This window comes from Oreochromis niloticus, linkage group LG8 (assembly GCF_001858045.2).
Source record: "Oreochromis niloticus isolate F11D_XX linkage group LG8, O_niloticus_UMD_NMBU, whole genome shotgun sequence".
NCBI classification, from domain to species: Eukaryota; Metazoa; Chordata; class Actinopteri; order Cichliformes; family Cichlidae; genus Oreochromis; species Oreochromis niloticus.
Window position 1 is genome coordinate 10829910 of NC_031973.2, and position 20785 is coordinate 10850694.

At 38.7% G+C, this 20785-nt stretch overlaps 1 protein-coding gene across 1 annotated transcript in view; it reads right to left on the bottom strand.

Annotated features, from left to right (window-relative positions):
• The window catches only part of psme4b (proteasome activator subunit 4b), a 47018-nt gene that overhangs the window by 12203 nt on the left and 14030 nt on the right, over window positions 1–20785 (bottom strand). The window contains exons 14-34 of the mRNA XM_005471420.4: window positions 19858–19922; window positions 19483–19633; window positions 17683–17781; window positions 17325–17394; window positions 15333–15400; window positions 14639–14842; window positions 10422–10579; window positions 10048–10143; window positions 9830–9885; window positions 9639–9695; window positions 9482–9537; window positions 9281–9379; window positions 9124–9186; window positions 8760–8855; window positions 8160–8291; window positions 6031–6240; window positions 5800–5936; window positions 4889–4942; window positions 3524–3653; window positions 842–923; window positions 412–565 (exon numbers count right to left, since the gene is read on the bottom strand). Coding sequence (XP_005471477.1) covers window positions 412–565; window positions 842–923; window positions 3524–3653; window positions 4889–4942; window positions 5800–5936; window positions 6031–6240; window positions 8160–8291; window positions 8760–8855; window positions 9124–9186; window positions 9281–9379; window positions 9482–9537; window positions 9639–9695; window positions 9830–9885; window positions 10048–10143; window positions 10422–10579; window positions 14639–14842; window positions 15333–15400; window positions 17325–17394; window positions 17683–17781; window positions 19483–19633; window positions 19858–19922 — 2237 coding nt within the window. The remainder of the gene's footprint in view (window positions 1–411; window positions 566–841; window positions 924–3523; window positions 3654–4888; window positions 4943–5799; window positions 5937–6030; window positions 6241–8159; window positions 8292–8759; window positions 8856–9123; window positions 9187–9280; window positions 9380–9481; window positions 9538–9638; window positions 9696–9829; window positions 9886–10047; window positions 10144–10421; window positions 10580–14638; window positions 14843–15332; window positions 15401–17324; window positions 17395–17682; window positions 17782–19482; window positions 19634–19857; window positions 19923–20785) is intronic.

A 20785-nucleotide genomic window follows, 5' to 3' on the forward strand; every position in this document is an offset into this window, starting at 1 on the left:
GAAAATTCTGGATAGACACATACTGTCTTCAAACAAGCAGCAAGGATAAATGAATGATTATAAAGTCAGTAGTCAGCAAGGCGTCTGAATACCAAGACAGAAGACAGCCACCCAGCACTATACTTATACATCAATTCTTCTATCTAGGCCAGACAGTAAGTCGTTCCGTCAGCCTTATCTGGGACAGGCCGTGACAGAAGGCGAGTTCAACACCCTGCTAGTTATCCATCCACTCAGAGCCGCGTCATCCGGCAGTTAGCCACACATAAACGTGGTCACAATGCCACAAACCCAAGCATCAACTCAACCACGCAGTTAAGTCAATCAGCTACTTAGCTCCTTGCAAGCAAGCAGTTAATCAGCCTTTCAGTTTCTACATCCAACGCCTCAACTCTCAGTCACTGTCTTCACCTCGGCCATGAGTAGTATCCCCAGTGTGTCTTCTCCACAAAACACTGAGAGTCCCACTTTTCCTGAGTCAGAGGTAGGTTGTTGCTGTCGTACTGCAACCAGCGATTTCCCTCCCGATCCCCCACGCACAGCCCATCAGGTTCCTCGATCCCACCTACAAATACAAAGCAATAACAGAAAGCACCCTTTACACTCATACACAAGAGTGCTATTTGTCTTATTTGTGGGGGAATGTGTGTTTGTGGTGGAAAGCTCTTGTGGTTTTTTGGCAATTTTTAAAGCAAATTTAGATGTTATTGTTTAACAGTGGTTGATTACAACTGATTATAACTATTATCTTATTAAAGTTAGAAACTAAAAATCCTGCTTTAGAAATAAACATGAAAGCTGAATAATGTGGTTGATTGTGTGCATTTGTGCGTAAACTCACTGATATCTGATGGCTTTACGGCCACTTTCTTACTCGGTCGTTTCAGCTGCTTCAGGATACCAGCCATTGCTGAGATTGCAACCTAACAGGTGGGAAATATTACCCAAAACAGGAGGAAAACAAGTTTATCATCGTAACTGTTGCCACAAACTGTAGTGACCCTACTTCACCTCTACAGGGAGACAGTTTTAGCCACAGTCACAGGGGATCCTTTAGGGCCAGTAAAAGTGCTGTGGGTATTAAAAAATGCTGACACTACCGGCAGTCGTTTGATAGCGAACTGGAGAACAGCCTGGTCTCAGTGTTGTAGCTAATCTTTGAATTGCTGCTGCTTTTTATGATAGTTTTTGTTTCTTAGCTCCATTAAATTACACTTTTTTGCACAGGTCTCTTTTTGCTTAGCTCACACTCTTTTCTTTGTCTGCGCTGTTCAGTTATGCTTTGGAGAGGTATGACATTTTGCTCAATTACACACCTGAATACGAACAAATAACTGTAAAAGTGAAACTCTAGCTGTTTTCAATAAATTCTACTCTTTGCATGAGCCGGTTTTGCAGAAAAAATAAATAAATAAAAAGAAATGGTTGTTGAATGTGCAGATGACTGTCTTAGACTGCAGTGCACAAATATATATAATCATAAAATCATTCATTGCCTCTTTTCGCAGTCATTGTAACATTTTTAAATATTCTCTTTTTTTATTATTAAAAAGGAAGAAGTATTTTGTCTATATTTTGGGTAAGTACAAGTAACTGCAAACTGTGTTGCAAGTAGTGACTTGAAAGCACAACAGATTCTAACTGGATTTAAGTGACACTTGCAGGTATGTTTACATGCTGTTTTATGGTCTGCAGCTGAGCAATTAATTATGTATTCTGCAAATTGATGTGAGCACAGCACTTTTACACAGCAAGTGTTCGGTTGTTTGTCCAACAAGCTAAAGAGCAGGATGAGAGAAGTTAAATAAAAAAGGGGATTTTAGTCAGAGTGCTAATGTGCGTTTTTCAAAACCTGCAGCCCTCGCGTTGTGTAGCAACTGCTGTCTGGCTCAGCGTGACCACCTTCTGTGCTCGTGATCCTGTGCTGATCTCACAGCCTTATAAAGATCTAGGGTTTTATCCCATTATATGTGTATTTGTCAGTATTGATGAGCAAATTGATTCTTGACTCATGCCCAAAAACACGGTGTCTGGTCTAGGAGGAAATCTGACTCCCTCTTGTTTTTGTGTAGTTGCTTTTAGTCTTTGTGGAACTAATTTGCAAGCTGCTAAGAGAGGAACAAGGAACAAGAGATATTTTTCACCTATTCAGATTTCAGTGACAAAATAATAAAAACCAATGAAATTTTAAGTATTGTGCATGATGTTTATGCTGTGAAAATGGAAAATGGAAATGGAAAACCTTGACTGTGAGTTTGGGTGAACAGCCACATCTATTTACAAATCATCATCCTCTCACACGGTGCTCCACAGGGTTCTGTTCTGGGTCCTATTTCACTTGTATTCTATTTTCTCTCTTTATGTCAGCTTTTGTGATCATTTACTCATATCACTTATCAATGTTATGCCAGTAATATTTAGCTTTAGACCACTTTTAAACCTTTTATTTTATTTTATTATTTATCTTAAAAAATCTTTGAGCTGTTAAAAAAAAATCATGAATGTTACATTATTTACTCCATCTGAATGAAAATAAAAAAATAGAGATCCTTATTTATGCCCCAGACAGCCTGGTTCCCCAGGTTTTTGGAAATCCAGGATTGCTCTCTAGCTACGTTAAAGTACACACAAGCAACCCAGGGGTGAGTTCTGATGAAGAACTGGTTAAGGGTCTGGTTCTTTTTTGTTTTCATCAATTAAGAAATATCAGTAAACCTCCCCGTATTATATCTAAATGAGAGATGAAGATTGTATGAAGATTGTTATTGATACTTTGTTTTATCTCATTTGAACTACTGCGACTCAGTCTTCATCTCCCTCAGTAAAACCTCCTTGGATGATCTACAGCTTGTACAAAAACGATGCTGCAACAGATCCTCCAAGTACTCTCACATCACACCTCTGGTGACCCCATGGCTCCCCATTAGATTCAGAATTCAATTCAAAATTCAGTTTTCCACCTTTAGGGCCCTGCGTGCCCTGAACTTTTGTAGCCATATGTCACCAGCAGTGATCTGATCAGGCCTTGTTATCCTTGCTATCCCCAAATCTAGACTAAAACCTAAAGGAGACAGAGCCTTTGCAATTGTAGCCCCCTTCTTTGGAACACTGACTTCCTTTCTATCATCTATAAACTGAGCAGATGTCAAAAAACACCTTAAGGTTCATTTTTTAAAACTAGCAAACAGGTGGCATGTCATTTTATTTTATTGTATATTTGTTTTTATGTGATTTGTGAAAGGCACTATATAAATAAATTTACTTCCTAGCTTACTAAAATCTGCCTAATATGCCTCGCAATGGTAGGAGCTCGCTGGTTCTTCAGTTATATGAGCTAAGATATACTATTAATTCACCCATAATGACTCTAATAATGATCTGGGTTTTCATTATAGTTCAGCTTTGCTATAAAATGCTTTGATTCCCTGCTATCTGACCCTGGCTTGTCTGGAACATACAGTGTACTGGAAGCTTCACATGAACCAAAGCTCATACACATATACACATACACACAGCTTCAGACCTTGCGTATGCTGATGGAATCATGCACGAGGCTCTGCGTGAAGTAGAGGACAGCGTCAGGGGGAAGTGGGTGATCTTCCCTCAACAGGAGAGATAGCCAGTCTGTCGCCATGTGCTCAAACTTCCAGGGTCTGAACCACAGGCATATAAAAAAAGAAACAGTTGGTAACAATAGAAATGCAGTTCTATGTCTCAGCTCTGTTTTCTACTGCCAAGCATTACAAGCAGCACAAGCAGACAGCGTCACATCCTGGCTTCTTTCCATTGGCTCTTCATTTTCAAATTGATTTTAAGATTCTACTAATCACTTTTAAAGCTTGTCTGGGCCTGGCCCCAAGCTACCTAGCAGAAATGTTGACTCCGTATAAGCCAGTCTGCAGCTTTAGATCCTCAGGTGGTTCCCTTAGGGCTTCTCCAAACTCAAAGCTTAAATCTAAAGGTGGTCATGCTTTTACCAGCAGGTCCCCTCAACTCTGGATGACCTGCTGAGGAGACAAGGCTCACAGAATCAGTGGCTACCTTTAAATCACTTCTGAAAACTCATTTTTGTACATCTGCTTTTATGTGTTGTCATCACTTATAGCCTCTTATGTGTTCAGTTGTCTTGATTTCTCCTCTAGTCTTTATTTCTTTTATTTATTAGTATTTATTATTTATAATGTCAATTTGCATTTTATACTGCATCTCTTTTTATTTTTTTCTTTATCGCAGCTCTACTTTCACTTTATCTTCTTTTGTTTGGGCTTACTATTTGGCTTTCTGTTTGAAATGAACTTGTGAGTATTCTTTTTGCTTGTCTGTTTAAGCACAATATGACTATTGTTTTCAAAGATGCTATAAGAATAACATTTTGTTTTTTTTTAATTAGCGGGATCCCTCGACGGAACAAATATGGGTCAGTTCTTTTGGAGCTGCTTGTGAGAATCAAAAGTGCAGAATATACAGGACTATATAGCTTACTCATGCTGTTTTCACACAGAAACTTTGGACAGTTTTCTGGAGACTTGGTTTGGATATTTTCCAGGTTTCACATGTACCACACAGAAGGAAATAGTCGGTTTCAAACATGTTTGCACTACTGGAAATACTTCCTTGGTTTAGGCAAGAGAGATGGCTCGATAAAGCTTGCAGGAGGTAGCACACATGACATTCAATGTATTTTTTATGGCGGAATTCAACATCACTTAGACTTTGTACTAGGGAGTTGGCAGGTTAAAGACGGATCAATGTCAAATCCGACTGTATTGGATATTTGTGCTCTTTGTGCACCTCTGTAGCGTAAACAGAAATTGAAGTTTATGTGTGAAAACAGCTTTAGTGTATTCTAACATGTCAAAACACATAAACAGTTGGAGAGAAAACCTACAAGTCTCTGTCTTCAAGGCAGTCCAAGAGGTCATTGACTAACTTTTCATATTTCCTGTACAAAATAAAAACAGGTGTTGGTTAGTAGTACCACCCCTGGCTACTAAACTACCAAAATTTAATATATTACAAACCTAATAATATATTATAGGAATATTGGGGTTTTGCAGACACATGATGGTGCCAACATCAATCAAGTGATCAACTGCATTAGGCCCCAGTCACACAGACTTAGAGACCAGCCTGGAACCACCGGTGTAGAGGGGGAAAGTATTCCCAGACTGGCTGTAAGTGGTTGATGGAGGTTGATGCCAGTCACTGGGAAAAAAGTCCAATCACACAGACTAGTTGATGAGAACTTCACAACCATCGACTGTTAGATAAAAAAGTGTGTTGCCTTTTTTACCTAACCAGTGGGAAAACCTACTTGTGACTCCTTTCGTCATGAGGATATTGCTACTGTTTGAACAGAAGTGACAGTGACAGTTATCTACAAACACTGTCGTGGTACTCTCTGAGCTGTATTGAAACTGTGAAAAGTACAGCTCAAACCAGAAGTGGAGAAAATTCAGGTTCAAAGTAAAAGCTGCACTTTTTAAAACATGTTGGCTATGGCGCTGAGGCACAAACCTTCTGCATTTCCAGTTTTCTTCACACGTTTTCAAGTAGTTAGCAGAAATATGTGAAAAACTACAGGTAAATGTGGCAGCCCACTAGCAACCAAACCAAACCATTTCACCAACCTCAAGGAACCACTGCCAACCTGTTGGGGGATACACATTTTGGCCTAGCAACCGGCGGTGGATGTATCATGTTCAGTATGATGAAAAATATAGAATCTTCATGGGATATCATGTGAAAAACTTCAAAAAGACTTTGAATGAACAAGAGAAATCTACTTGTTATCCCTACCGTGCAGCAACCACATTTCTAATTCGCTGACGCTGAAGCCCTTCTTTTATCTCCTCTTTGGATGGTACCTCTAAACAAGGTGTGGGATTTTTCGATTGTGCAATCTGAATGGCTACTTCTACACATCCCTCAGACACCTAGAGGTAGAAGTGGGCAAAGAGGAGCAGCACATGGTTACAAAAAATATCAGGTGAGGGTAGCATTTTGATGGTTAATGATCACTTTGCTCACAGTGAAGTTGATTCCGATAGTGTCATGCTGGCGAACGATCCTGTCAGTGATGTCATCAAGCAGACGACCGATTGATGGTTTCTCCAGGCTCATTGTGGGGGATAAGCCGCAGCGGACCAGAGCAGGCCACACCTGCCCAACCCATTCCCAGTCCCTTGCACTGGCCATAGGAATACCACTATACATACCCAGAAGGCAGTACAGAGCACCCTGTGAAAAAAATGCACATATGTACAAATATTAAAAGAGATACTAGGTGTATCTTTGCGGCTTCAAAAATCTGCAAATGATGGTCATGGTTTTTAAATATTTAGAACATTCTTGTGATATTATGTAATGATACTAGAAGTTATGATAATGATAACTGTAAGTGTGCACTATTGCAATGTGCTTAAGAAGCTAAACATGTTAAATTTAATATTTACATGTTTACATTGGGCTCCACAGGTGCTCAGTGATTTTGTGGTTCTTCACAGTTCTGGGTTCAGTAACATTTAAAGCATTGATTGGAAATTTCAAGGCATCTCTATGTAAATCTTTATTTGGTTAAACAGTTATTCTCTGTATGGGTTATTAACACGTGGAATTATTATTATTAATTTTATTGTGTTTTAAAGGCACTAGAAACCAGCATCACAAACTACCTCAGTCTAAAAATGCTGTTGTGTGTCATCTGGTTCATGTAACATACTTGCCCCATATTTATTGAAACTAAATTAAATTCATCAATCTTTTAGATAATTCCCAAAAAATTGATTCTTATCATCTAGATGTAGTGGGAGAAACAGCTGAGACTGCTGACTGCAGGTTTCCCCAGCAATGTAAACAGTGCATCTCCACAATGACTCAAACTAGCACCACTGACAAATAATGGGCCGTGAGGTCCGTTTCTTGATCATTAATATGCAAATTGTCATGACCATTGATCAACAACCACTGATTAATGACCACTGATCAATGACAATTGATGTGGACAAGTGGGTGAAAAATTTGTCTGACAAACAACTCACCCAAGCAGAGAAAAACATCCTTGCAAAATGGTTGAACTTTGCTGTGGCACTGTGACAAATCCCACTGATGGATCTGATCACAGCCACAGAAACAGCATTTCGAAACAACAACATTGCAGACGTGGAAGCAGAGCAACCACGGACACTGTTCAATCTTCGAATAGTGTCTTTAAATTGTTTTGGTTTTTTTCCTTATATATGCAATTTTAACAGAATTTCAGGTCAACCATCTTGCTTAAAACCACATATTCTGTCAAATACTATGAACAATGTGATTATGTGGTTAGTACAGTTATTTTTGCCCAATTACACAAATTAACGGGAAGCAATGGGATGAAACAGCAACGTAAACCATTTTCACACATGAATATATCAGGATAAGCCTGCATTTGTCCTTTGTCACGTTACTAGAATTACTCATACATGTGGTGAAAGTGTGGAAAAAGTGCGCAGGATGACATATGGTAGCTGTGAATCCACCAGCGTATTGTACAGCAGTGAAATCTGTCATCACAGGTTTTGTATGAGGGAGCTTGCAGGATAAAGACCGGCTAATCTGTGATCTGACTGTGTCAAATTTTTATCTTCTCATACGCACCTCTGTTGGGTAAGTTCAAGAAAAGTTCAGGGCTGCAGTGAATGTGTGAAAATGGTTTAAATCACATTTTTTTGCTTAGAATACCAGGCTTACACAGGCCAGTGCTGTAATACAGAAACTACAAAGCTTCTCCCGAGTATACAGACCATAGCTGGTGATAATAGTGACTTTTTGTCTAGGAGTTGTTAGCATTGCCTTTGCTATTTTTTAAGTACATTGCACAGAGGTACCACTGTTTCATAAAAAATGACTGTATAAGGCTAATAATGACTCCTATTCTGAAACATTTTCTTTCTGAGATATAAGAAGATATCAGAAAGAAAGAGGCAATGATGTAGGATGGGTCAAGGCCCACTTGCCAGAAAGTAAGCAGTAAAGCTTCAAAAGCAGTGACCAGTGCAGGACACTGAGGCCACCTACTGAGGACAAAATTTAGCACTATGGACAACGTTTCAGCACCACGGAGAGTGACCAGTATGACAAATTAGTGATCCATTCCAATGTGTTTGCGTGGACAGTACCTTAAACTGCTGCTGCGTGACACTGGTGTGTTGTGGCGACAACAGTTGTAGGATTCGGGGAATGAGGTCTCTGTAAGAGAAACTGTAGGTTCCCAAGGCAGCTATAAGCACATTCTGTGCCCTGCTGCGTACCTGCAAGGACGAACACGCACACATAGTCTTACAGATGCACATGCATGCATTCTCACAGTTTTTCTTACATCAGAGTGCCATCATGAATATAGGAGTCAGCAGATCAGTTCTTCATTACTTATTTAATTAACTCTGTCAAGAAAGTTACGTGATTTGTTTTGTTTATTTGTGGTTAGCAGGCCTGCACAAGCAGTTACAGACAGATACATTTTGGAGTTGATCCAAAACTGAATTTGGAAGATTTGAAAGAATTTGTTATCATTGTGAGATGGGACAAAATTTTGCGTCATATCATATTAACACATATCAAAATATAATAAGAAAAACAAAAAATTACACACTGGTCCAGATCTAGAGACTCAATTCATGCCTGGTGTGAAGGGAATTTTAGGTCTTGGTGGATGTATAATGTTATTGTTACATGTTTTTTTTTATTTGTGTTTTATTTTATCTAATTTTTTTTTTTACCTGGCTATAAGTGCTGGTAGAAAGCAGCAGCAGATCACAGAGCAGATCCCGATGAACCACTTTATATTCACTCCCCTCCACAACCATCTTTCTCATCTATTCACACAAAAATACAATCTTCATTTCAATTCTAGATTGCATGTCAATTATGACTTTTGTAACTTCAGACTTTGAGTAGTAAAGTAAAAAAATATGATAATATACTGAAATATCTATTAAAAATATGAAGAAAATAGTGTTCTCTGTCAAATTATCACTGTGTTGTTTTGGTGAATCATGAGTGGAAAGTTATGTTTACTCCCGTAATGTAAAAACCCACCAATATTTTTTTCATGACCAGGCACAGTGTTTTTGTTAAACAAACCTCATGCTGGAGCAAAATTCGGTCAATGAGCAGAGCTCTAATGTGCTGCTTCTTCCCGAGAAGCTGCAAAAGTAGAAAAAAGCAAAGTATTTAAATCACCTTGTAAATGACTCATTGAAACAAACAACCAGCAAGTTTGTGTACTTTTCCAACTCACCCTGTTTTCCATGGACTTCTTGACGAGGGTGAAGCTTTTCCAGCGTGAGTCAAACTCCTTCTTGTGAGTGCCTCGGAAAAACATGAGGTCACTGATGATCTGCAGTCAGGCAGACAGACAAAGGGTGCTGTGAGACCTTTGCAGGCCTGCTGCAGGATAGAATAACAACATTTCATATAAAGAATAAAAAGAGAAGGGCACCTTAATAATGACAAACAGTGACTTTGTATCATCCTCTGAGTGCTCTAAGATATGATCTGGATTGAGAGAAGCAGATACAGGTAAATTATGCATAGACATTTCATCTGGCGTGAGAAGTTAGAAACTGGAGTGTGGTGGAGTTAAAATCTGCACTCACGTAGCAGCAGTCTCATGGTTTGGCAGATGGACTCTCGGTAGTTCTCCCTTGAAGCATCTGGAGGGGGAGGGATAGAAGAAATACAGAAGCCCCGTATGGGTACAGAATACAGGATGAGTGGCCGCATTGCCAACAGAAACTAATGGGAGATTGAGTGTTTGTAAATATGTGTTATGTGGATGTTTTCATACCGTAGTCAACACCTATATACAGCTTGACCTCCCCAAGATTCACCATGGAGGAAACCCTGACAAGAAGCAAAGTGTAAGCAAAATGTGACAAGACTGCATGATGTTTTTGTTTCATATATATAGATATATATATATATATATATATATATATATAGATATACATATATGTGTGTGTGTGGGGGGGGGCGTCCATGTGTGTATGCAGGTATAGGGCTCACAGGTCGGATACGTGTGGTCCATCCAGTGGGGGCAGCAGATTTCCAGCTCCAAGAAGGCAGTGCTGCACAATAGCGAGACTCTGCAACAACTCCTCCCTGGGAATCAGGGAACACATGAGATCACTGAGCGCGTGTGTTTATATGTGAATTTCTGAATTTCTTGGCAGCTGAATTTAACATTCCCCCTCTTTACCCCTAATTAGGCTTTTTAAAAAAAAAAAAAAAATACAGATATTTAAAACTGAAGTCATGTAATTGCTGGAAGCAGGCAAAGCTCATTTATCACTAATGACAGGCTACACCTTTATTTGTTATCTTTGTGAGTGTGCCTAATTGCGTCTGAATACTTAAAACTGAGAGAAATGACAGTACACCTGCTCATTGGCTGCTCTCCAGAGACATGACCCTTGATTCGTTGCAGCTCAGGGTGCAGGAGGTGGGACAAAAGATGGAAAACAAAGCTTTCCTCCTCCGGTCCGGGCACATGCCAACATACACCCAACGCTGCCACATCTCCTGGTCTGCCCCAGTCCTGGAAAGTGAGGCAGAACATTTTGTCAGATAGTTGTAGAGGGTGGCTGCCAGTTTTTCCACTGGAAGAACTGTCAGTTAAACCAGCACAACCAGTCAGCCTCAAAACCACAGATTTGTGTCATCAACTGGTATTTAAATGCTTAAACACATTAAGTATAAGGTCAAAACTCAATGGAAAATAGAAAAATATTGACGCAAGAGACTGGTTGACTATTATATGAAAGCAGCTGAATCCAACTAGCAAAGCACTGAAATGAAATTAAAAAGAAATTCAAGGAGAATGAATCTTAAAGTACAGAATCGGTGACCGTGAACTGCAAATGAAAAGAGGTTGGTATTAGAAATGAAAAAAGAAAGTAAAGCAGTGAAAAGCAACAGAGGAACATAGCTGTAATTACTGCCATCAAGTCATCAAAACAAACACAAGAGCCCAGCACTCCTGTGCCAAAATATCATCAAGATTTAAAAAAAAAAAGAAAAAAGATTAATCCAGAGACATTTTTTTTTCCTCTCGGGGAATGAAATAAATAGTGAAGGAGAAGGAGCTCAGCAAATCTCCAGCTGTCATAAGGTATAAAGGACATTTCAGACCTTGTATTAAAATGCAGTAATTTTGTTGCCTTACAGGAATTTTCCGTAACTTTTAAAGAGAAAACTTCAGCACAAAAAGAGGACTTGGGCTTATCCGTCATATTTAACCCTGGGTTTTCAGTGTTATGAAGGCGATTCACTTCTCAGCTGGTAACATTACCATAAAAACTTCATGTTATCTCCAAGATGAAAAGATTAAGATTTAAGATCAACAGGTATGAAATCACTGCCTACTAACCACTTAATAATCTGGAATATAGCATCACCAATCTGTGACGATGCCTCAGACCTCTGCGTACAGACTGTAAGAGGATCTGCTTTCATAATAGCGTATAAAGCATTTCCCAGATGAGCATCAGTAATAAATATAGATTCTTAGATGCAACTTTAGTGCTGCATTTTCCTGTTGGCTACAAACAATTTATTACTCTATAAGCATTAATATATGATCTTAAAACTTGTTGACAATTGACTTGTTGATCGAATATGCAAATTTAGACTAACCCTAAATTACAATTACATTTTTTATATTTAATCTTTACTCTCAGGCACTGGGACTGCAGATGAACAAATAAAAACTAAAACTGTCTCACGCACCTCTAAATGTTAATGGAATCACAACTAAGTATTAACAGGGAGCATTGATACCCTGTTAATTTACACACTCAGCATTTTTGCCGATTTTCCTTCCTGGCCTCAAATAGGATAGATTTTATGAATATAGTGCATGTTTTCCACCCTTGGAAAAACTTTTAAAGACACTTTTTAAAGACACTTATACCCCTAAATTGTCAGAAGCAGCTGTGTTGCTTTCAGTCTGTACGATGTGTGTAAGCTCCTTATATTTTTCAAATCGTATACTTATATCTTCTTTGTAAAATCAGCCAGATCCAACACTTGTGGCTTATTTGGAAAACCTTGCGTTAACCCTGGATTAACTTTTTAGATTCATAATCACCTTCATGAGATAGCTCAGCCTGACTGCTGGAGGTGAGCAGATTGACCCAAATATCCATAGTATTGATACCAACGCTGGTATTGGTAGTGGATCAATACCAGCGCTATAGGACTGATGCTTTGTTTCTATCCTCAGTTCAGTATGTAACCCACTGAATACTGTTAAAAAAATTATAATATGGGAAACTACAAAAATAGTTTGAGCCTTTTTTATTTTGAATGTCATTTTGTTATTTTATTTATAGCCCATTGCACATTTAAACAACCGAAGTTGACCCGAACGCTTGAAAAACTGCAATGTGTGTTTTGTTGTATGAACTAATTGTGGAAAGGAAAATTCAGAGTGATTTAGCAGTCATTAATAATGTGTTCAGAATTTGGAAATGCATTGTTCAGTTCATAAACTGAATAATAAATACAGATACATTGTATATACAGAGCCAGATAATGGAAAGACAACCTGGCTATGCTTAACTTACTTTGTAGAACAGGGACCAAGAGCTTTTGGTAGCTAATACTAGATAAACTGTGTAACTGAGCCACTTTGCCAACTTTTAAACGATTCTTTATTTATTTAGTGTTTCTCATTGTCCTTTTACTTTATCATAGCTTATGTAGCTTCACAATAAAAGATTACCACTGATAAAATAATTTTATAACCTGCCACAAACTACAAAAAGCAAAACCCAACACAGGGCTGAAAATTTAGGAGTACTGCTAACTTCTGAAGGCTACTAAGTCAAAATATCTAAATACCACTGTCATATTTATCTGTTTTACCTAGCGTCCAGATTAACACAAAATAAATATTTTTACCTAGCAGATTCATCATAATATTCTTCTTCTTTTGGCTGCTCCCTTTAGGGAGTCTCCACAGCAGATCATCATCCTCCGTCTCACCTTATCTCCAGCATTCTCTTGTGTCACACCAACACTCTGCATGTCCTCTCTCACTGCATGCATGAATCTTCCCTGTGGTCTGCCTCTTTTCTTCCTGCCTGACAGCTCCACATTCAACATAATTTGTCCAATATATCCACAATCCTTCCTCTAAATGTAAACCCACTGTCACGAATGACAGGCTGAATTAAATTAGTGAGTGTTACCACTTCATATTGTGTACTCTGCAGCTTTTTTTTGGCTCACGGAATCGGAACTTATTCCACTTTTTCACATTTTTGGACACTGTTATTTTTAGTCTTCTAACAAAACATATTCAAGTTACAGTTCATTTATGGATTTAGGGTTGGTGTTACAGAGGAGGCTGCTAGGGACAGGGTGAGATGGAGGCACATGATCCACTGTAGCACTGAGCTTTAATTTGAGGGGTTGAGCAAAATATTGCATAAAATTGCATTAACCTTTACGAAACCACAGCTTCCTATTTCACGAAGAACTCTTTTTTTCTTTGTTTATTCCTTTGTAAAAATATATAGATCTATCCGCGAGAGGTATGTGGCTCATCCACTCTGGATTTTTCAATCACAAAATGTTGGTATTGAGGGATTTTTTAAATAAATAAATAGGTAATGTTTCAATACTGCACAAAAATGCAAATATTAGAAGTTACTGGGGAAAGAAAAATCACGTGATCTCTTTGGATTTCTTGCTTTTGTGGCTTCCAGCTTTGGGAAACTATTTTTTAATTTCCTTGAACAACACAGATGCGGTTATTTTTCATGCCAGACTACGAGCAGTATTGGCCAGTATATGGCCCAGCAGTGTAGCCATTTAATTTTAATGTGAACTAGGCTTTCTAAATGCAAAAGGAAATTGCATTGCAATAATTAAACCTGTAAGATAGCATTATAAATTAAAGGACAATACAGAGCAGCTGTAATGGTTCAGCTTACGGCCTTTTACATTTCCTAGAAGATTTAATCATTTCCTGTGACTCACTAAATACTTTAATGTCTGTGAAAACAGCCAGTTCGCCTGTGCGGGTGTTAGTGAATATGGCATAAGGTGAAACTAAGCAATTAGAGTCAAGGAACTGCATAGGCAGGTAAAATGGCTCACTCTGCTCACATCATACACGCCTCACGTCACATACTCTCCCAATTTAGTGGTCTATTTATGCTGCAAAATTTCCCATCTCTTTCTCTGGCTTTTTAGGTTTTTGGCTGATGTTTCAACCCCTCCACCACTCCTATGTCTACCTGTAAGCGGCTGTCTGACTGAAGAGGGAGCAGCATTAGTCAGTAATATAATCCAGCAGTGTATTTACTTTAAATTTAATGAAGGCTTTCAGATTGTCATATTAGAAATGGAAAAAAAAGTCCAACTAGTGGCAAAGTTTTCCAGCGACAGATTTAATATTATATTATTTCAACAATAACCATACAGCATGTGGAACTAGAGGCAAGGAGCTGGCTTTAACTTCAGAATCACTTTATCAGATTAAATAATGGCGGCCGATGTTTTCTTTCCTATCTCTTTGTGCCATTGTGTGTGTGTGTGTGTGTGTGTGTGTGTGTGTGTGTGTGTGTGTGTGTGTGTGTGTGTTTACCCGAATAGGGAGGTCAGTAACAAAGCCGCCAGAGGTGCTGCGGTACTCAGTGGGATAGATGAGGGAAAACGATCGGAGTGTGTGCTCCAGAAGACTGCAGGCGAGTGTGTACACCCGTTTGCAGCGCAGACGCACACACACACGCAAGATCCGCTCCAGGTCGCCTTGATATTTTAACATCTGTTTGCCATCCACACGGGTTACCTAATGACAGAACACACAGGAGTACTTGAACACACAGGCAATTCACTGGAGAGTTGTGTCTTAAATATTGAGGTTCTCCAGTAAATCGTAGCATCTGGCTCGCTCCCACTCACGGTAAGCTCCCAGGGGCAATAAAACAAAACTGAAAGAGTATCAATATTTTCTGGTTAACAATAAAGCTCTTTGCAATTTATGACCGTGCAGGGTGTATGATGCAAAAAAAGTCTTTTGGCTGTATTTCTTTTTTTTTTGGTCTCACAATGTCACAACTATAGCCTTTTAAATTTAAAAACAGATAAACACACCAGCCGGTTTCGTACATTTTCAGTGTTTTCCACTGAAGCATCCCCAATGTCCAAATCACTCAAGCAGCAGTGAAGAAAATTAACTTCTCTTAAAGCAAACAGCTATTTCTAGATTCACAATAAAGCCTTGTACTGTTATAATCAGTCAAACGCATTACGTTTTTAGGAGTGTGTCCTTCTCTCACCTCAGAGAGCAGCTGGAGATTCCACAGCAGCTCCTTATCCAGCTCATCTTCACTCTGCAGCTCCTCATCTACAGACACACACACATAAACAAGCTGAATTATGTACTTCACTGCTCCCCTGACAGATCAAGCTCCTATTGTCGAATTCTGGGATCAAAATTCACTTGTTTAGCTATATGAGCTGCATAGTTGGCAGCCTATTAGTTTACCTGTATAAAATGCATCTAAAGCTGTTTTAACTAATTTAACTAACTAATGTTAACTAATGTTAATTAATAATCACTAGTATAGCTATTTTATTAATCTGCTTGACAAAAATATTATTTTTACCACTTTGAGGATCTTAATCTCCAAAATTTAGAACTCAGCTTAAAGTGCTGCTTACTCTAGCATAGTGTCAAGTCTTGTTAAAGCGTTGGTCTAATTTTGACGTATTTGACATAATATGTAAAAAACACAAGCCAGTTTTATGCAAAAGTGGGCACGTGAGTAAAAACAAGTAAATAACACACTTTGCCATCAATAATAGCCAGTCAAAACCATCTCTTAAATGTTATGTTACACTTTATTACATTTAACTTAAGTTAATGAATATACTTCTTAGGATTATTGGTGTCCCCTTGGAGGTGATGGTGATAGTCAACTGACCCACCCTGCCAGGGTACAAAATGTGAGTCATTAAGGCTCAGTACCATCAGTGCAAGGTCAATCCTTTGTGAGGCACTGCCCCACCATGCCATCATGCAAATCAGAGTTTGAATGAGGGCTTCATCACCTGGGCAAGCTGATAGCTGGTCTCAAACTTCTATTCAATAACGGTCGTTCACAAGGAACATACATGCCTACTTCTCCTTTTAAAATGGAACTTTGGCACCCTCGAAAGAGTCTCCTTTCTCCTTTAATGTGCACACCTGAGTCTTATACTGTTGAAGTGGCTCCTATGTTATGCATCTGTGGAGTGGTTGTTTGGCTTCTCCGATGTATGCACTGTTTAACAAATTTATTAGACTACTGCCATCACTAAATCTACAATCTCATGTTGTAACACCCCACAGGCATGGAAAATTATGCAAACTGGTCCTTGTAAAGGAGTGTAAGGCTTTATATGCAAACTGAAATGTCTTCAACTTGCAGGTTAAGGTAACTATGAACATGGAGACAGGAGCCAGAAGACCAATAAAACTTTCAAGTAAAACAGCTGTTCTGATGTATATCACAAGGAAACTTTCCCTCCAAACTGCACATGTCACAAATACTATTAACATTTTCTCATTTTAAGTTCATGAAATGAAAGCTGTCAACTAACCACCAATTAGCATTTAAAGAAGTGACTTTTGACTTTTAAAGTCAAACTTCTATCTTCATTTATTTCCCAGAGTCCACTAAAGTGATTTTGCATGATTCACAGTTCAAATTCCCCCCCTTGTCTATCTTATACTGGGCCTTGGCGCCACCTCTCAGTTCATCCACTGTCTGAAACCAAGCATTTAGAGCAGTCTGAAGTCTGAGCTTTTGACTCACAGGGATTGCTTGTACATACACTGACCTCATTATTTGAAATTTTGGCCAACATACTTTTTCCAGGACTGCCCCAGCTTTTGCATACAACTGGGCTGACCACATACATGAGCCAAGTCTCAAAGTTAATTCACGCAGTTTCTAAATTCTTTCTAATTTCCCTTAAATTTGTTCCACTTAGACACCACCAGTTGCTAAAGAATACTACTGTTAGAGACAAACACATGCTTTTTACAATTTCACTTTAAACTCTCGTAGGGTGTCTTACCTAATAGCTTTGAGATCATAAATGAACTAACAGTGTTCTAAAAATTAAAGAATGAAGATTTTTATTTACTTTACAAATTGCCGGTTTCATTTATCACTGAATAAATTCTGAATTAACTAGTTAAACGCTTATTGGAACAGCCTTAATGCAAACAGAGTTACATTACTACACACACACACACTGCACTGTTGCACAGTGATACTGACTGTCAGTAATGTGGGAGATGACGCTGCAGCAGTGAGGGACAAACAGTCGGAGAGACTCGGAAGGATGACACTGCAAACAGACACACATGTGCACATGCAGAAAGTGCACACATAGATATGCACACATACATTTAGATGCCCAAGCACAAATACAAATACATGCATAAGATCACAAACAGTAAACCATCAAAATGAGGCCATAACACAGTAAATATGCATGTGGCTAAATTGAACATGTTAGTGGAGAAAAACTTAAGCACATGAAATCTTTGTTTGACATTCTTTAATTATCTTGAATGAAAACCTTCACATATTGTATAAAATGGAAATTGAGAAGAAGAGCTAAACATACACGTACCTTTGCTGCAGCTCTGCACATGTCAGCCACCAGCCTGCCTGACACGCATGTCTCGAAGATGTTTGAGGTGGCAAAGTTAAACACTTTCTGCAATGCAACCTAACGCAGAGGAAAGATTTAAGAAGATCGAGTGATGTACTTTATTACTGCTATTTTCATTTATTTATTTAGGGACAAATATTAGAAATCAACATCATTTCTCAATTAATAACTGTCAAATGAAGAGATTTTATATGGTAAGGTAGAGACTAAAACAATATAGAAACTCCGTTGATGCCCTTTCCGCAAGCACTTGGCAACAGTGGGGAAAAAAACTCCCTTTTAATAGGAAGTGACCTCTGGCAGAACCAGGCTCGTAGAGCAGCAGCCTTCTGCCAACAATGTTGAGGCATCCAATTCTCTGTCTGCACTTATAGCATAACTAAGGGATGGATCAGGGTCACATGATCCAGCCCTAGCTATTAAGCATAACTATAAAAGTAAAGAGAGGGAGTCTGCCTCATCAGTCCAAATAAGTATCTGGTACCACAAGAGAGAGGAGACCTGGAAACTAGGAATCACAAGTAAGCCTGCAGTCTGACAATGAAATGCTCTACTGGGATAACACGGCACTATGAGGTCTTTTAAATACAGCAGAGCTTGGTCACTGTGTGGGTTCTGTATGTAAGGGGAAGGATATAAACTAAATCCTGGATTTTCAACCTGCTCTCATTCTCAGTGGAGTTGTGGTGGTGTGTCTCAGTTACACACAAGGTGTCCTTGTGGTGACACAAGGTTATGGCATTAGAGAGATGGAGGCTGTTACTCATGTTTTTCAGTGGGTAGGTTTGCTGTAGTGAAGAAGTGTTATCTAAACCTTACCAGTGAGTGAAAGTTAAAAGCAAGTGGAAACAAGTGGAATTAAAGTGACACAAAGGTGCAAACAAGCTGCAGACAATGGTCTCCTGACTAATAAACCTGTGGCTTATGCCCCACCGCCATCCCTCTTTTGAGGTCTCTGAGAAAGGACTGTTAACGTCTCTCGGGGGCAATGCATCAAGGCACCGATGCCAAAAGTCACCTTGTGCGTAATGGTGAGACGCAGGTGGCATCTGAAAATGGCATCATTTGACGTCCTGAGATGAGAATGCGTCAGGACTTTACAGGAAATCAGTGAAAAGAAGCTGATATTGAAGAAATATGATCATCTTTTTCCATTGTCTGTCAGTACTCTCCATGCTGCGTTGCTACATTTTGTATCAGTGGGAGGCTTTTCAAAAAGCTTTTAGAAAAGCCCGATAATAAGGAATTATAATAGTCAAGCCTCGATGTATTAGATACATGGACTAGTTTTCCAGCAGCACTTAGAGACTGTATGCGTCAATCTCTGACAACAATGCACAGATAAGAGAAGGCACTCGAAAGCCTAGTTTTTTTGCGAACCATATATGCTAGTTAAAAAATGACTTCAGGCTTTTGCATAGCAGCAGAGGAGGCCAAGGTAATGTCATCCTGAGTAAATCTGGCTTTAGGGCCAAATACAATAAGTTCTGTTTTCTCTGAATTTCGAAGCAGAAAATTACAAGCCAAGCCACTAAATTTTCACTCGCTGAACTGTGTGATGTGGCTTCATAGCTAAATATAGCTGGATATCATTTGCATAGCTATGAAAATATGTGCCATGTTAAGGTCAGCAGTCTAAATTAGGAGGTGATAAAGAATTGTTTGGGTAAGGTCAGAGTACTGTGGGGACTGAATTAATAAACTTAATTAAAGAGAGAGTGAAAGCTTTGAAAGTGTTGGTGTTTATTAATGCACTACCTTGTATATTTCCAGCGAGCACTGTGTTAAGATTGTGCTCACAGTGGAGGAAAGGCCCAACTCCACCAGGCTTTCCAAATGAGTCTGAGTATCCGTCTCCATCTCATCTCGTGTCTGTTCCAGGGTACTGCTGTCTATCAGAGCAAAGCACCTGCACAAAGACACACACAAATACACAAGCACACACTTAAAACACTCCGCAGTAATGAAAATGTCAACAGCGCTATGGAGAAAAAAACAAAAAAAGGGCTGTTTTTTTCCCCTCTCTCCGTGAGAGCCAGTGAGACTGGTGCATTTCAAACAGAGAGACGCATTCGCATTCAGACACTGACAACAAAGCTTTACTAAATGACAGACTTGTTAATGTATCTCTACCTGTCCAGGAACTGCAGAACAAAGTCTTCAAACTCAGCCGAAGCGAAACACAGATCCTTTTCAATCTGTGAGGGAGAAATAGAGATGATTAGTATTTGTAGAATACTACAGTGCGTTATTTTATTTCTTTGTAGGTCTGCTTGTCTCGGAAGAAAGCTTTTGAAGTGTAACTCTGACACAGAAAGAGGAGGGTTAACTAAGCAGAAGGAAGCAGCTGGCTACCAGGAAAATCCACATCTCAGTTTTTACGCTTTGATTTCTGTACAGTTTAAAAACATCACGCTATATCGCAATTAGTGACCTTTAAAGGTTCTGGCAGGCAGATTTTGTTGCTGCTGTTGACCTAGCAAGTGATTTCCCCTATTGCCAGTTTTATGTCATGCAACCATTTGCACATTTAGTGTATGAAATATGAAAATTATTTCAGTGTTTTCATCAAACTGTCAGTGAGGTAGTGAGTATTTTTCAACAAATGTAAATTAATCATTTGAGGTTACTACTATTCAAATGAGGGATATTACAATGCTAATCATAATAATAGTTATTATTCGCTGAATTGAAATGATGTTATTTGTTATATAAATACTATATTAATACGATACTACAGTTTTGTAAAATATCCAGCGCTAGTAACTAATTAACACCTCAGTATTGTATGTAGGTGGCAATATTGTGTCTTATAACACAGGCTGACACCCACTGTACAATAGATGTAAAAAGGAAAAGGGACTGTAAATATGAGTGCTTCTTTTTCTTCAGTTATTATGAGCGGCATAAGAAGAGTATATTTCACTTTTATAGTATCAGTGTCACCATCTGGTATTAAGCAACTATTAATTATGACTTTATTAATTATGATTTCACTGTTGCTTTAAATATAAAAAAAATCTTGTTTGTTTTTAATATTATTCATAAGGTAAACATTTAT